Source organism: Gossypium arboreum, chromosome 7 (assembly GCF_025698485.1).
Source record: "Gossypium arboreum isolate Shixiya-1 chromosome 7, ASM2569848v2, whole genome shotgun sequence".
NCBI classification, from domain to species: domain Eukaryota; kingdom Viridiplantae; phylum Streptophyta; class Magnoliopsida; order Malvales; family Malvaceae; genus Gossypium; species Gossypium arboreum.
The window spans coordinates 1,547,075-1,564,994 of NC_069076.1; the positions used below are offsets into that span (position 1 = coordinate 1,547,075).

The 17,920-nt window shown below is 33.5% G+C and overlaps 1 protein-coding gene across 5 annotated transcripts; it reads right to left on the reverse strand.

The window, feature by feature from the left end:
* Positions 1-1,884: 1,884 nt before the first annotated feature.
* Positions 1,885-11,007, reverse strand: LOC108471637 (cysteine-rich receptor-like protein kinase 42). Of its 5 annotated transcripts, XR_008285491.1 has the most exons (9): positions 9,989-11,007; positions 9,784-9,897; positions 9,352-9,702; positions 8,951-9,188; positions 8,535-8,679; positions 7,946-8,252; positions 7,117-7,273; positions 3,285-3,370; positions 1,885-2,161 (listed from the first exon to the last, which is right to left on the reverse strand). XR_008285491.1 is itself a non-coding variant. In XM_017773232.2 (8 exons), the coding sequence occupies exons 1-7, from the start codon at positions 10,902-10,904 to the stop codon at positions 7,616-7,618; spliced, it is 2,112 nt and encodes a 703-aa protein (XP_017628721.2). In that variant the 5' UTR covers positions 10,905-11,007; the 3' UTR covers positions 1,885-2,161; positions 7,591-7,615. The 5 variants fall into 5 exon arrangements, 3 of the variants coding, with proteins under 3 accessions (XP_017628721.2, XP_052886383.1, XP_017628717.2); XR_008285490.1 differs by lacking the exon at positions 3,285-3,370; XM_017773232.2 differs by lacking the exons at positions 3,285-3,370; positions 7,117-7,273 and adding an exon at positions 7,591-7,656.
* Between the last annotated feature and the right edge of the window lie 6,913 nt (positions 11,008-17,920).

Sequence of the window (17,920 nt, forward strand, 5' to 3'; positions counted from 1 at the left end):
TAAAACTTGGATTCAAACTTCAGTTTACTTTAAAAAGAAAATTAAGAGGGATAAATTCCGAAATAAGTTTAGTTCATTGACATTAAAGAACAATTATACAAACTGCGAAAGAGCATGAAGCTCATAAGCAAACACCGATGTCATCTTGGAATTTTCTATTTACAAAACCAAATTCAAAGTAACATAAACCAGAATACAACCACAAGTTTGCTTGGAATCAGATTAGCAATGAAACTCTCAACATAGGGCATAATGCACCCTTTTCATCTACTCCTATAATGCCAACAATGTTATAAATAAATCAATCATTCAAGAAATTTGATGATGATACTAAAAGAGCAAGCATTGCATTTGTAAATTAACATTTCGATATATCTATAGAATACCCCAAAGTACACACAAAAAGGAAAATACCAAAATGTTTGTGCAACATAAATGATAGAATCTACTTTATATTACCCTTTTCTGAAAGAGATCGTTCAGTTGAGGCAAAAGGTTGAGGTTGAGGCTAAGGTTCAAGTTCAAGAGGAATAAGAGGTGAGGGTAGAGGCACACTGGAGGAGCAATAGTTTTGGAAGCTAAGGTTGAGGTTGAGGCTAAGGTTCAAGCTCTTATGAACTATTAAAGTAATTGATTTAATTTTTGGAAAAAAGCCTCATGTGTTGGCATTTTTTCCCTAGGAAGCACTTATTCCAATTCAACTCTTGCTTATCAACTGAGTTCTTGCCTTTGCTCATGCTTGCCTTCTCTAGTAAGACTTAAATTTGCAGTTTCTCCTAGCTCATTTTGAGCTTGAGGTATGTGTCTATTTCCATATTGGTTTGCATTTGACGCTCTACTTTCTACTTCCTCCTTTGTTGCTTCACGAGAATTGTTCGACATCTCCAATTTATAATTCACAACTTTAAACTTTATTAATATCAATCCTCATATCATCACATCAATATCCTATGTGTCATGTACTTCTAAACTCGTTCGTGACCCTAAAATTATAGAACCTAAGCTTTGATACCAAAACAAATGTAACCCCCTTACTCAGAATGAACCAATATTGTAACACCCATAACCTGTTTCCGTCATTAGATTAAGGTTACGGAGTATTATCGGATGATTTAGAACAACCAATAATAGATAGTAATAAGTTAACGAATTAGTTAACTAAATTTCATAAATCATTCAGATCGGAGTAGAACCTACACTTATGGGCCTTAAATCGGCGCCTACGAGGCCTTTAAAATAGTTTACGAACGATCAGGGACCAATTTGAGACAAAATAGAAGATTTGGGGCAAATATGAAAATTTTCAAATCAGGGTCACACGACCGTATGTTCAAGCTACGTGATAAAGCTCAGACTGTGTGGCTCAAACATGGCCGTGAGGCCATTCCACATGCCCATGTGGCTACTCCACACACCCATGTGCTTAGGCCGTGAAGCTCACTGACTTGGCTCACACGCCCGTATACTAACCTACGTGTCTGCCTGTGTTAGCTATTAACTAGGGTCACACGGTTGTGTCGTAGGCCGTGTGTCAGCCCGTGTGAATCTTACACCTAGCACAATAGGGGCATATGCCAGTGTAGGTTGCCCGTGTATGGTACACGGCTGTGCGGCAGCACGTGCCTCAGGCCGTGCACATAAAAAACCAGCCCAAATCATGCCATTTTCAATCCCAAATGCTTAGGTGGCTACACACACTAAAAGTACAGCATACCAGCCCTCAAAACATAATAAGAAAACACTCAAACCATGTCATAACAATCAACCTATGTGCCTAACCAATGTGCCACCATTGACACCGCAATTCAAATACTCAACATTAAACTAATTAAGCTAGAATTGCAATTCATAAGCATATGTCCTAGTGATTAGCAATCACTCAAGTTCTAAACCATAGTCCATGTCAAGACTTACCATTTCCTATTCTCATTCAACCACAACCTTACATCATGCGAACATACAAGAAAGGATCATTTAACACAACAACCTTACAAGCACACCAACTATATAGGATGAGTACATAAGGATTAATACAAAACATATTCCAAATTTCCTATTACATGCCATATAAGCCAAAGGTTGTATTTAAAATCTACCAAAGGTTATTGGATACTATGATTTCTTCAAGTTGATCCGATCTCTCGATTTCCACAAATTGTATCTACAAGAAATAAGACAAATAACACGAGTAAGCTTTTATAAAGCTTAATAAGTTCGTCGATTAAGCGATAAAACTTATTGAATTAAAATAATAATTCAAATAACAAGGTTACTAACAGAGTTTCTATCAATCACAGCTCACAATAGGTGAGTAATGCTCAAACAGTAGTACAAATCAATTTCTCACATTTCAATAACATTCAATAATAAATAAAACATTTCCCGACGAACGATATATAGATACGAGTACACGGTTAACCATCCAAAATACACCAAACGCTCATACGAGCCAGACCAACCGATAACACACCTCAGCACTAAGTGCCTAGCCAGTAGGCTAACATCCGCCCCCATAACACACTAGAAAACACTGTAATATAACACGATAGTCCGTAACAAATGTAAGACCTTGGTATATTTAGTAAATAGAGGATATACAAAAATTATCGTCATATCTCATACCAATCCCGTATTGCGCGCAAAATAACCTATTGGCATGCCAATCATATCTTATCCTACGTATATCGACTTAGGAGATATCAACAGTAACCAATATTTAAGATAAAGAATGATATGAGCAACAAGGTTAATGGCATCATTTCACTTACCACATTTTCTTTACTCATTTTTCTTACATTTTCTTTCATTAATCAATTACTTTGCCCACTGTAAACTTGAAGAACAAGAAGGATATACGAAATATAATCACAAAGTACACAAGTACGTAAGTGCTAAATTATCAGGAGCACTAATAGTGTTAGAATACGAGCATCAGAATGCTAAATTCACGAGTGCGCTAAGGAATTCCTAATGGCATTCCATCTATATCCTACAAGTTCAAAACTTGTCTACAAGGGATTTAACATTATTATAAATTCAATATTCACCACTAGCATAATCGAGTTTCATAATTTCATAGTCACATATAACTTTTTAACATTTTACAATTTAGTCTGTTTTTCTACATATAAAATTACATCAACAATAACTAAATTCATTTGCTATTTCCTTGAACTATTCACATATTTATTAAGTTACATGTACTTAATTTCATAACATAACATATTCATTAGTATATAAATTTCAAAACCTAATTAAGTAAGAAAGAATCCTAAGGTACTTACAAATTTATCTAAATTATACTTCCTTCCAGCTTTATCTACTTATTTCCCCTTGTCCACACTCCTTGTAGTTTCTTCCTTGTCTTTCTCTTCATTGCATATCAATATCATAAGATAGAAGATATAAATATGCTTGATCCACAACACTTTGATGCTTAAATAATCAAAGTAAAGATGATACTATTACTAGATCATGAAGATTTTACTGTAAAATCTTAATTTTTCACATAATCTAGATTTTCTCTCTCCACCACTTATATTGTAAAATTTAAGCTTGCTAGGTTGTAGGAAACTTGATATAACTAGGGTTTTCTAGGGAAATTTAATGGCTTTGAGCTTAGAAAATTTTTTAATGATGATGGGGGACTAGATTGTAAAAGAAAGAAAAAAGTTTTTTTCTCCCCAAATGTTGGTAATGTAAAAGAGATGAAGAGGAAGATAGAGAATCTTCTCCATCTTTCTTTTAAAATATCACCATTATAATAATAAAATATAATAATAGTAATAACAACAACAATATAATATAAAATAAAGTATTATAACTCATATATAAAATCTATCATCATTATTCACTAGCTCTTGGTAAAATTATCCTCCATGTCATTACACATTTCACCACTAATTCAAGTTAATTATTTTCTACTTTAAATTTCTCACTTTGACTCCAACACTTTGTAAAACCTTACAATTTAGTTTACACCTTGAATTAATATTTTTTAATACATCAGTCTTTTAAATTTTCTCTGGTCTCCTACTACCTTCTCCCCTAATACTTGCAAATCCCATTTTATTTATTCTGAAAAATTCAACTCATAATTGCTCAAAATAATATTCTTATAACCAAGAGGTTTTCAATGATGTTATAGATACAATATAATGATAATAACCAATGTAAAGTGGACTGTTGGAGATATATCTTCAATGATATCTCAATCCAATCTTCACAATTCAAGGGATCCAATTGCTTGATCATATCCAACCTAATCTTCAAGATAAGTTGCTTTAAATAAATTGATCTTCATGTATAAGCTTTCATACTTTCATAATATTAGCATCGTTCAAAGCCTACAGATTCTATTTCAAAAATTATCAATTCCAGACATGACAAGTAACAAAATTTGTCATAGTGTTAGTTGTTGGTACTTCGATAACCACTTCAAAACACTTGCCTAAACAATTATATTATCTCTGATAAATCGTAATTTATACATATTTCTATCCCATGCTTAGCACATTTTATGGATGATTTTTCCTTAGATTTGGTGAATTCGATGCTCCTAATGCCTTAATTTCATGTTTTATACTTAGGAGAGCATAGGAGAGTGAAATGAACGAGAAACAGGCCAAAAACGGAGAAAATAGGCCAACGTACGAAATCAACACGGCCTGGACTTCTTCACATGGGCAGACCACACGGCCGTGTCAATTTGGCAGAATCGAAGCACGACTCACACAGGTGGACCACATGCCCGTGCCTATTTAACAGGCTTGACCACGACCTGAAGTAATCGCACACGGGCGTGTCATACGGGCGTGTCCCTGTCGAGCCCAAGTTGAGTCCAATTCGGAAATGGCCAATTTTGAGGGTTCTTAGGCATTCCAAAGCCTATAAATACACCCTAAAGGAGGAGGAAAAGGGGAGCACAGAGGAGGAAGCAGGAAACTGCTCAAGGGAAGCCGAATTCATCATCAAGACTGAAGATCTCCCCTCAATTTCCCTTCAGGAGTTTTGAGGTTTTCTTTATGTTTTGTATTCATTATTCTTCTGAGATGTTTACCTTTTTAGTTATGAACTAAAACCCCTAAATATCTAAGGGGAATGAAACCTAAGAAAGAGTTTGTTATTATTATCTGAATTGTATGATAAATATTTGACTTGTTCTTAATTATGTGTTCTTAATTCTTGTTTTGATATTCCAAGATATTAATTCAAGTTAAGCTCTTATTCAGGGAGGAATACACCCTGTCTAAGAGTAAATTTGTCATAATTAAGTGGAGTTGATTGCGCGCCTAAAGATAGGGTGACAAGATTTTTCTGGATTAGGACAAAACCTAATAAGGGGATCCATAGATCGAGTTAATGCAACCCTAGGGAGTTAATTAGAAAGATATTTCAATTATTCAACCTAGGGTTAGACTTTGTTAGCCTCGAGAGAGATAATAGTATAACTTAGGGATTTCTACGGATCAAGTCAAATGAATAAATCGTCCGATTCAGAGTCAAATAAGAAGTGAAGTCTAGGTGGATTTTTCCTTAGGTATTGTCTTAATTCAATCGTTTTTCCAAAAGTAATTCCCCAATTCTATTTTCTGTGAATTCTTAGTTTAGTTAATTAGTTAGTTAAAACAAACCCCATTAGTCTTAGGCTAGATAATAAAAAGACAGTCACTACTAGTACTTTTAGTTCCTTTGGGTTCGACAATCTGGTCTTGCTAAAGCTATACTACTGTTCGATAGGTACACTTGCTTTCATCGTGATAATAGTTAGTTTCAAGAACGATGCATTATAAATATTTAAAACCTGTCACGAATATCACGTATCAATCTCTTAATTTAAAATTCAAATAAATTTCAAATTTGGGTCATATATCACCATTCACATTATTTTTCTCATAATTGTATTCAAAATATTAGATATTTATATAAGTTTTGACACGAGAACAACTTGTGTTATATAGATTTTGGCACGTTGGTGTATTTGTATCATTTTCATGCTATCTTTCATGTTAAAATGTGTTTTAATATTGAATGTGGTTGTCTCATTTCTCAATTAATCTCATATTTTATATAAATAGCTACAGTGATTTAATTTGAACTTTAAATTTAACTACTTAAGCTGTATTTGATAAGCAAACAAATTAGGAAGTGTTAGAAAATCAAATACTAAAAAAATAAAATAATTACTTAATTTAAGTTGTAATATATATTTCATATATTACTTAAAATTAAATCTGAAGACAATTAAATTGTTTGATAAAAGAATAATATAGTCTTAAAATAAATAAAATAAATAATTAAAATTCTCTCTTAAGTGATAAGTACACTATTATCTATTTATCATTTTCCACAATTTTATAAAATAAATTTTATTAAGTAATTTTAGTGCGGGTCATTAAAATATTTAAAAACTAAATCACTCAATATCAATTTTCGGTTAATTAATTTTTTAAAAATAATTTTTCAAATAAACTTTTAGTAATTAGATTTTCTTTTAAGAAAATACTATCATTAATAGGAATCATAAACAATAATATAAAGAAATGATATAGTATAAATGATAAATAAGACACTACAAATTAATGTACAAATGTCATGTCAATAACCTCAAAAGAGGAGAAATGCAAAATGACAATAATCGAAACATTAGAAAAGTTAAAAAGCAAACCAATGGTGCGTCTCCTTGATCAAACTTTTGTAAATTGCATCCTAACTATATCATCATCAAACCAACTTGACAATGAACTCTAGTCAACTAAGAATTCACTACCAAAAGCCCCCGAGAAACCCACCATATTAATGATGTACAAAAGGTCAATTGTCAGATGGCTTATCATTTTTATCATCATCTCGAATTCTAAATTTCCAAACATCATCAATGTGCTTTATCATAATAAGATCTTCCGAAAAGGGTTCCTAATAAATCTAATGACACCACTATATACGCTAAAATATAATTATAAATTAAAAATAAAACAGTTACTGTTTTCAAAACAAATAGAGTGGAAAAAAAGAGAGCATAAAATTGTTAAAAAAACTACAAAATTATGAACATAAATTAAAAACAAGAAAATAAATTAGAGAATACTATTAAAGAAATTGCGACTAGGAACTAACTTGAAAATTGACACAGTCTCCGGGAAAGCATAGAATTTTGTCACCGGAAAATAAATGTTGAGAGTGACATGTTTTCCAGGTGCAACGTGCATAGCCATGGATGATCAAATTCAGATATTTTGTCACATCAATCATTTAATTTTCACCTTACAATCTGCTGTTCATTTGAAAAACCAAATTTTGCTTTAGATTTGCTTTGTTCTTAAAGAAAAATATAAATGTCTACTTATGATTTTAATACATATATTCAAATAATTATAATTAATTTTGCATAAAATATAATTAATTGATTTTATTAGTTTGAGGACTAATGGAGTAAAATATTAGATAAAAATTAAATGATACAAAAGTTTGGTGACAAACTTGGTAGTTGGTAGTTGGTATACAAGACAAGAAGTGCATTTACAATTGAAAATGAAAAAAAATAATCAAAATAAATAAATAAATGACCAAAACTTAAAAAGAAAATTATACCTTTAAGTAAATGGGTCCCAAGCAACTACCCAACTTTTAGAACCATCAAAGCCAAAATCTTGAGTTCTGTCAAAATTTTATATTTACATAATGAATATAAAAATAGTAATATAACTCCTAGGATTTCCATAAATAATATATAAATTTGTTTTTGGCATTACACGTATGTAAAGTCGAAGTTTTTTTTTTTTTTTAGTACCTTCCAAAATCTTTTCAAAAATGAATCTTTGGGGGTTGATTTATATGGCATTGATGTTCCTCAAAACTTGTTCTTGAGCTTAAATTTTTGCAAATTATTATTGGGTTTTTGATGGTTCATCTGAACTATGAGTTCTTGATGACTCGGAGAAAGTACCTGAACCTTGAATTTTCTTCACTGCATTTGATATGAAACTATCTGAGCTATAAGACTTGGTTGATCTCTCTGGTTCTTGGACATTACCATTTATGAATGGAGGTTGGTTTGGTATGGGGATTTCACAATCTTTATCAGTTAACATCTGAACTACTTCCACCATTGATGGTCTTAAAGAAACTGAAGCTTGTGTGCATAATAACCCAATTTGAAGCACATAATCTGGGGATACTTTTGCTAATATTTCATCTCTTATGCAAGGGTCCACTGCTTCTGCTAATCTGTTTGATCTGTAAAGTGTCCAAACCTGAGGTTTTAAAAAATAAAATCCCATTTTAGAATTCTCATTCAATAGTTAAATACTAATATCTATAAGTAGAAGCCGGTGACCGAGTTCAGCTCAATTGGTTCAGTTAAAACGATTTTGGCCTTGGTAGATTTTGATATTTTTATTGGGAACCAGTAGATGTTCAATTTTTTAAAATCGAACCAACCGAACTGAACTGTTATGACCCGACGTTGAAGTAGTAATAAGGTCATTCATGTCTTAAAATCTAAAACATTTATCAACAAAGATTTGGGATCTTACTGCTTGTAGAAGCGAAGAAGAGTCCTTTGAAAAGGTGGCATTCCTTTTACCACATACAATCTCAAGAACTAGAATACCGAAACTGTAAACATCGGCTTTCTCTGTGAGTTGTCCTCGAATAAGGTACTCGGGAGCCATATATCCTCTGCATAAAAATTTCATGTCTAAAGTTCTTAGGAAACTCCAATGAAACTCCTTACATATGTTATCTATGTTATTCAACACCCATGTTAGGCACATTTTCGGATATAAATATAGGGATATAACCCTCCCACTGAATAACATAGTATGTTACGACTTGCAACTTGTTGGAACCTAAAGTACACTAGTTAGAACATATTTATAAAAGTTAGACAAAATTAAGTATACTCGAAGACATTCATATCCAACACTCATATTTGAATCTGTAAACTTACAGTGTTCCAGCAACTCCAGTGCTAAGATGACTCTTATCAGGAGCTAAACATCGTACTAGTCCAAAATCAGCAATCTTTGGATTGAGATTCTCATCTAAAAGAACATTGCTGCTTTTAATGTCCCTGTGGATTATCCTTATTTGAGACTCTCCTCCATGAAGATGTGCTAAACCCTCAGCTGTTCCAAAAATGATATCAAACCTATGCTTCCACTTTAAAAGTTTTGCTTTCTTCTCATCTGCATATGAAAGTAAAAAAATCATCAAGTTCAAACTGAGTACATGAATGCTATGTTGCTTTGATTCTCATATCCCAACACCAATGTCTAAGAATATGTCGGATACAGATACTTCAAGTAAAATGAAAAGCATATTCGAATCATTTAAAGAGCAAACAATTACCAAAAATGAATTGATCGAGGCTCTTGTTCGGTATATACTCATAAACCAAGAGACTCTCAGGGCCTTCAATGCTACAACCGAGAAGTTTCACCAGATTCTTGTGTTGAATCTTGCTGATTAGATTTACTTCATTGAAAAACTCATCAACCCATTGTCTAGTATTGTATATCAATCTCTTTACTGCAACAATCTTCCCATTTGGAAGCATCCCCATGAACACTGAACCAGTTCCTCCTTGGCCTAGTTTCCTGGAAAGGCTGAAATAATCTGTTGCTTTCTCAAGGGTTTCATACTTGAACTTCAATCCTGATTTTTCAAAGTTTATCCAAATCTGGCCGAGGTTTTCAAGTTCTAGGAGAAAAGCAATGGATTATTAATAGATCAAAGGGATAATAAATGCATAATCTTGTGAAGATTATTAAGAGATTTTACCTTTCTTTCTCTTTGATAATCTTGCATAAGTTACATAAGCCACTAAAACAGAGAGCATTATGAATGCAGATGTTGCTGAAATAATGGCTATTATGAATGCAATTCCTGAAACCCCTGGAAAAATGTAACAAAAAGAACATTCCATAAGATTCATACACATCAAAAACCTTAAAAAAAAAAAAAAAAGACAAGACAGAAGACATACCATGATTATGTTCTGTTTCTCCCATTTCATTGAAGAACTTCTTAGTTGAGTACCTCAAATAACACCCGGTATACAACCCTCTCCCTTCAGCCTTCGGCGAGCAGCCTCTGACCTTCATTTCCGCCTTCTGCAAGCACTCTTGACACCCTTCAAAGGGGACACTTTTCCAACACTGCGCCAATGCGAACACCCCATCAACCGCTGCTGTCCCAAATCCACCATTTCTCAAAGCAACTTTAGTCACCTTCCCAACTGCATAACCAACTCTCTTAGTACGCTTTTCATCAACCTTTGCTATATTATCATTACTACAAATAACTTTATCAAAACTTGACGAAACAGACTCCTTGAAAAAGCTGTAATTATCATAACGCAAGAAGCATCCATCGAGAAAGATTCGAGCCGAGTTAAAAGGAAGGCAACGTGGAATCTTGGTCCTCGAAGCTGCATAACAGAGAAGGCAATCTGTTTGTGAAAGATCTTGATGACACTGTGCTAAAGCATAGATTGGAGGCGTGGAATGAAGGTGATAAGTAGCGAAATGTCGAGCATTAATGGCTTCTGACAGACCTTGCATCTCTTTAACAAAGGTTGGAACAAAGTTAGTTCCATTTAACGGATTGAATTTCCCACAAAAAAGACCAGAGTTTGAGATTCTTGGATCAGAAAAAGAGGTTGAAATCAACAAAGAAAAGATAAAAAAGAAAACCCAATTCCAGTATGATTGTTTTGAGCTTGAAAACTGAAACAAATTCATGTTTGCCTCTTGACTTTGGCTTATTTTGGTTTTCTGGGTGTTTTTAACTTGAAGGTTGTTGAAACGAAATGCATGCAGAGGAAGAAGATGAATGTGAAAGGAAAATTGGCAAAGTGAGCTCTTGTCGGCTTGCTCTGTTGCTCTGAACTGACTTTTCATTGACAACTCAAATATAAAACAAATGTTGATTATTGACAGTGTAATTTCCGGAAGAAAAGAAAATTCAAATTCTACTCCTTTTATGAATATATTAATACTTTAATTCACCAAAAAGAAAGTACCTTGCTAAGATTATAATCAAAAGCACGAATAAATCCAAATACACTAATAATTGCTTACCGTAAATAGAAGTGAAAAGCGACGCGATAGTGAAAAGGGTTAATTATACTTTGAGGTTGGTATCAAAAACATTTTAGATTTAATAATAAGTTTTATTCTAACATTTAATCATGTGAAACTAACGGCTAATAACACTGCCACATGGCAGTCTGAAACCATGACACAAGGTATGCATTAATAAAAAATATTTTCATTTAATGTATAAAAAGAAATATTTTGAATAAATTAAGATAAACGAGTGTCTAAATTTAAATGAATTTAGACCTCATTTTGTCCGAATTTATTTCAGACATGATTTTCTTAGTAATTTTATATATTTTAAAAACATTAAAATACATACCAAAAATATATATACAAATTTCAAAGCATATAAAATGAAATACTAACATTTCAAAACCTCACAAAAACTCAAGGAATGTTAGGTTGTCGAGACCTACGAAAATAAAAATCTACTTGAAAATATAAATTAATAAATAGTAGTAAGTAAGGTCGTATCCATAAATTATTTATTTATACATTTTTTAAAAAAAATTATCAATGTTTGTTATGTTTGTTACATGTCATAATTTGAGGCTACCATGTGCCGTTGCGTTATTGATGGTTAGTATCACATCATCACATTACAATAAATGCGTCAAAGTGTACAATAGGTTCTAAATTTAGGTACTAATTAAATCCAAACAATTCTAGGTACATCATGGACTTAGATTTTTCCCATAGAATCCGTGCGGCCTTAGGTAGTTTCTTCGCTCAAAAAATGCCTAAGTCAGCCTAACTCTCAATAATTGAGGATTCAATAAAATTCCTCTAAGACACCCACGAAGAACAAGCGAAAGAACGAAAAGAGAAAGAACTTGAAAGATGAACAAAGCCACAGAAAAGCAAGAACACTAGAGAGCAAGTTTTAAGTGAATGCTCTCAAAATTCTATTACTCACTGAATGGATTACAATGAAGGGGAGAGGCCTTTATTTATAGTTGAGCCTCCCTAAAATTGACAGTACAGATCAAAGTACATCAATGGCTGAGATTAAAAGCTATCTACAAATCAAATCTCTAAGACTAAAGAATCATATCTTCTAAAGATTACATATCATATCTAGGATTACATATATTTGAAAATCTTGTTCCATATTTTCCAAGCTTTGTAGATGGGCGTTCACTATCCAGTTCGGTTAGGCCAAATGACCTCCTTTGAACATGATGGTTCATACAAGTTTGCCATGGTTGCAGCCTCTCATGCGCAACCCATGACATTCTCCCCCACCTGTTCTAGTGACGCCCTCGTCGCATCCTCCTCATGGAACTGGTCTATCTTTCCTTGAAACTGTCACAATGCATCGGCAGGTTCCCAACTATTTTCATTATTGGGAAATCCTTTCCATCGAACTAAGTATTCGTGCCTCAGCCAATAATACTTTCGTCTAATTACACGGTATGCCTTGATGCTTTCAACTTCACGATCGTAGGCGACCTTTAACTCCATTGGTGCTCATTCAGACTTGCGTCGATTTGGATCCTCTTGATCCTCATGGAATGGCTTAAGCATGAAACACTGGATGGACTTTGAGCTTTGCTGGAAACTCAAGCTTGTAAGCCACCTTGCCTACTATCTTCACAACTCAAAAGGGTCTCTCATACCGTCACACAAGCCCCTTGTGCAAACCATTAGGTCACAAAATTAAGTGTAGTTTAGCAAGGACTGAATCACCCACTTGAAATTGCATATCTCTTTGATTCTGATATACCCACTTCTTGTTGCGCTTACTTGCCTTGTGTAGATAAGCTTTAGCCAAGTCATTCTTCTCTTGCAAATCTTTTGCAAATTGATAAGCTATTAGATTCGGTCTTATATAACGGCATAACAACCACTCTTGTCACGGGACTAGATCTTTCGTCTTACGATCCGTAGGGACTTAGCCGATCCGTTCGTTCTAAACTCGCTAAGTCAGCATAATCACCACAAGTGATGATTCCTTTAGAATTCCTCCAAGGCACCAATTTATGTAGCAGAAGCAATTATGCCAAAAGAAGCTACAAAAGAACAACAAAAAGCCACAGAAAAGAATACACGAGAGGTGTTTGAGTAAATGCTTTTAATATGCTCTTATTCACAGAGAATAAAGAAACAACAAAGAATGGAGTGAGTTATGTAATGACCCAAAATTCACGGGCATCGAAAAAGTACAATATCGGGCCCCCGTCTTAGTAAACCGAGTTATAAATAATTATTAGAATTAATTATGAGTTTAGTTGAGTGCTTAATTAGGATTTAATTAGGTGAATTTAGTTTAATTAAGAATAATTAGGAAAAATGACTAAATAGAATAAGGTGTAAAAGTTTAATTATAAAGTAAAAGAAAATAAGAGGGACTAAATAGGTAAGCCAATGGCCTAAGATGAAGCGGCAATACATGGAAAAATCTTAGATTTTTCTTGATTTATATTATAAAATATTATTTAATTAAAAATTATAAATTATATTAATTAAAGTTAAGATATTATATTATAGGAAATAAATAAAATAAAGACAATTGTATGATAATAAAATATACATGTGTAATAATCATTTTGTACAATTGTAAATTAAATACTTAATTATTTTTATTTAAGTAAAAGATATTTATTATTTATTATAATTATTAAGTTAAAAGATATTTATTAATTAAATAACTATATTATAAGATTTTTGTATGATAAATAAATTAAAAATTTACCAAATGGATGGTGATGATATTGTACAAATGTATAAAAATATATGTGTACAATTGTAGTATTTATACTTGTTATTAAGTAGATATTTATTATAGTGTATTATAGTGTATTATTATTATTATTATTATTAATTTATTAAATTATAATTTATATTAATTATGTTATGAGATTTTATAGGATGAATAAATAAAAATATGACAAATGTATGATGATGGAATAGTACATGTGTAAAATATATATTTAAACACTTGTATTATAATGATATGTTTTCTTAAATTTTAAGTAAAGATATTTATATATTATATATTAAATTATAATATTAATAAAATCTATATTAGTTAAATGTTAAAATAATATAAAGTAAATGAAATAAAAGAAACAATAACATAAAAAAAAGAAACAAAGAAATAAAGAGCATTCGAACAGGAAAGAAAGAAGAAAAGAAAGAAAAAGGAAAAATTAAGGTTCGGAAGCTTTAAGCTTTAATTGGTAAGTCAATTAATTCATTTTCTTTTAATTTTGATGTTTTAGAAGCTTTAGAACAAAGTTTTGTTGAAATTAAGTTGAGGTTTTGGAAGTTTTTAGGTTTTTGAACATAGTTCATGTTGAACAAAATAATGAATTGGGGATTTAATTGAATGAATTTTAAGTTAGAATTGATTAAAGGATTAAATTGTAAATTAGGCTATTAGTTTTGTGTTGTAAGGATTAAATTGAAATAAGTTTTAAATTAGGGTTTTATTATGAACATTAGATAATTAAGTTGTTAAGTCAATATGTCAAGTATGATTTAAGTATATTTGAGTATATAAATACATTGGTTGAAATACTAGAATTGCTTTAGTTGCTATTTGAAATTTGCAGGGAAGATTAAATATTTATAAAGGGATTATATTGAATTTTTAAAAAAAAAAATTATATGAACTTATGATTATATTATAATATGTTTGTTATTTATTTAAAAATTATTTGTAAATTGTTCGATATGTCCGGTAATGCTTCGTAACCTTGTTCCGATGATGGTTTAGGGTTAAGGGGTGTTACAAGTTACAAGTGAGGGGGAGGCTCTTTATTTATAGTTGAGCTCCCCCAAAACCAACGATCTAGATCAAGTTACATCGACGGACGAGATTAGCCTATCCCTTAAATCATGGGATTTACAAGATATACAATATCAAATCTAATCTTTACAAGATAGGATTCCTATTAATCTTCTAATATTAGTTCCCATATTTACCAAGGTAGCCTATATTGACATATCTTTATCATTGGGCTTCCCAGGCTTCAATCTGACAGGCTTCTCCAACAGCTTATTGAATCAGGCTAGTTCGTATGGGCCAAGTGATTTCCATCTAAACAGTAGACCTCCATTGGATGCATTTGGTGTGATGGTCATGAGCTTTGAACTGTGACCCATGACATTCTACCCCACCCATTCTTACAACGCCCTCGTTGTGCTTTCGGAATAGCACTGATTTAATTCACCTCGATCTCGTCTTGACACCTTAGCTTTCTCCTTCCTTCTGAACTTTTGCCTCGGCTTACATTGCCTATTAACTTGAACCGTCCTACTCATTTGTACATCTTGATGGCAAGAAGTTACGTCTCTCTTTTGCCCATATTCTAACTTGCTTCCAATAGAATCCTCTTGATTCACACTACTTGACTTTGAATTGCCCACAGTCCCTCGGCCTCCTTGCTTAAGAACTTCGAAAAGGCCCCTACGTTCTTACCAAGCCAACAAGTTAGACTATAAAACACTATCATAATGTTCAGAATGTACCTTCCTCATTGCATTTACTCGGGTCAACTGTCCAACTTGCGTCGCCACTTTCTTGAATTTTAATACACAACCCACCTCTCCCATGGGTGGAAACCTTGTCGATGACTCGGCTAAATCCGTCGTTTTGCTCAAATTGAGCCTCGTTGGTCCCAATTTCACTATTTTCATTGCAACTTTTTCCTCTAAGTTCGATGACAAACTCACTTCTTCCTTAGGTGGAAGCCCCTCCGATAACTCAACAAGCTTTGATGTTGCCTTTTCTTTAACCACAGATTGCTTTAGACAGTTCCGCAACTAATTCAGACCATGGAACAAGAAGCACTTTACTCACTTCTTTTTGCTCCTCCTTGCCTTATTGACTTCGACTTTTCCCTTTCTCAAACCAAGCTTCTTGGGCTCATCGTCTGCTTTATCGTCCCCTTCGATGAGAGACTTCTTCGGACACTTTTGCAACCTATGCAGACCATGACACAAGAAGCACTCCAATGGCTTCTTCTCGCTTTCAGCCTCATTAGCTTTGATACCCCTTATGCTTGAACCAAGTCTCAAGGCCTTACCTTTCGGCTTCTCCTTATTAGAAAGCGTGAATTTCTTCGGACATTTCTTTAGAATATGTGAACCATCACAAAGAAATCATTTCAACTTGTCCTTTTTCCTGTTGGGTTCCTTCTTCCCAACTCGTGGTTTCTTAATACTATTATTGTCATTTTTGCCATTGCCATCATTATCTTTCTTGTGATCCTTTTCACATACACCTTTTTTTCCTCAGACTTGGAAGACTTAAGCTTGTATTTCCCTAGGCTAAGTTTGACCACGGACTCCGCTACCGTCATGGTTTTCGACAGTTTTTGGACACATCTTTGTTCCACTTCCTATCTGACCCATGGCTTCAATCCATTCTTGAAAGCAAGCAATGCCTCTTTCTTGGTCATATCTGAAATTTAGAGTATGAGTTCCTTGAACTCTCGAACATACTCCTCTGTTGTGCCCCGTTGTGTTAGCCAACACAACTTTACTCGAGCTTTTTCCTCGGTAAATTCTGGGTAAAACTGTCCCTTCAACTCACATTGGAACTCTTGCCATGTCCGAATCTCATTTTACCTTTTATCTATAGATCTGCCTCGCCACCATAAAAGTGTAATATTGGTAAGAAACATTAAATTAGTATTTACCTTAATCGTATCGTCCATGATGCATTTGGCACGTAAGTAGTTTTCCATCATCCATAAGAAATTGTTCACATCGCATGTAAACCTTATTCTCGTAAACTCTTTTGTCTTCAGGACATCCTCGCATTTGAGTGCTGCATTTGACACTCTATTTCCCACGGTTGCTCAACACAAGGCTAACTCTCTCTCAAGCTCCTCTATTCTTATGTTCAAAGCCTTTGTTGTGACCATTGTTTCCTTCTTCAAAGCCATCACCATGGCCTTGAGGGCATCGTTCCTCTCCCTCAGCTTCTTCCTTTGGGAATTCAGAAACTCTTGCACATTATCCTTATTGGAAGTGAGACATATGGTCACAAAGTCATTGGAGTACTCCCTCAAGTTATCTATGCGTTCACCAAGCGCAATGTGTGACTCATTCGCATCATCCATGGACTCCTCGAGTTTATCCACTCGGTCTTCTACTGTCGGTAACTTTTTCTTCATAATGATTAGATTTCTGGCCCACTTCTAATCGAACTCTTCTTTCGACATCCCAACGATGCCTTCACAACCATTAGCTCATATACCACTTGTCACGGGGCTAGATCTTTTGTCTCGCGATCTGTGCAGCCTTAGGTAATCTGTTTGTTCCGAACTCGCTTAAGTCAACCTAACTACCACAAGTGAGGATTCCTTTTGAATTCCTCCAAGGTACCAATTTATATAATAGAAGCAATTGTGCCAAAAGAAGCCACAAAAGAACAACAAAAAGCTACAGAAAAGAATGCACGAGAGGTGTTTGAGTAAATACTATCAATATACTCTTATTCACAAGGAATAAAGAAACAACAAGGAATGGAGTGAGTTACAAGTCAAGGGGAGGCTCTTTATTTATAGTTAAGCTCCCCCAAAATCAGTAGCCTAGATCAAGTTACATCGACGAATGAGATTAGCCTATCCCTTAAATCATGGAATTTACAAGATATACAATATCAAATCTAATCTAATCTTTACAAGATATGATTCCTGTCAATCTTCTAAGATTAGTTCCCATATTTACCAAGGTAGCCTATGTTGCCATATCTTCATTGTTGAGCCATCCAGGCTTCAACCTGACAGGCTTTTCCAATAGCTTATTGAATTAGGCCAGTTATTGTGGGCCAAATGATCCCTATCTAAACAATAAACCTC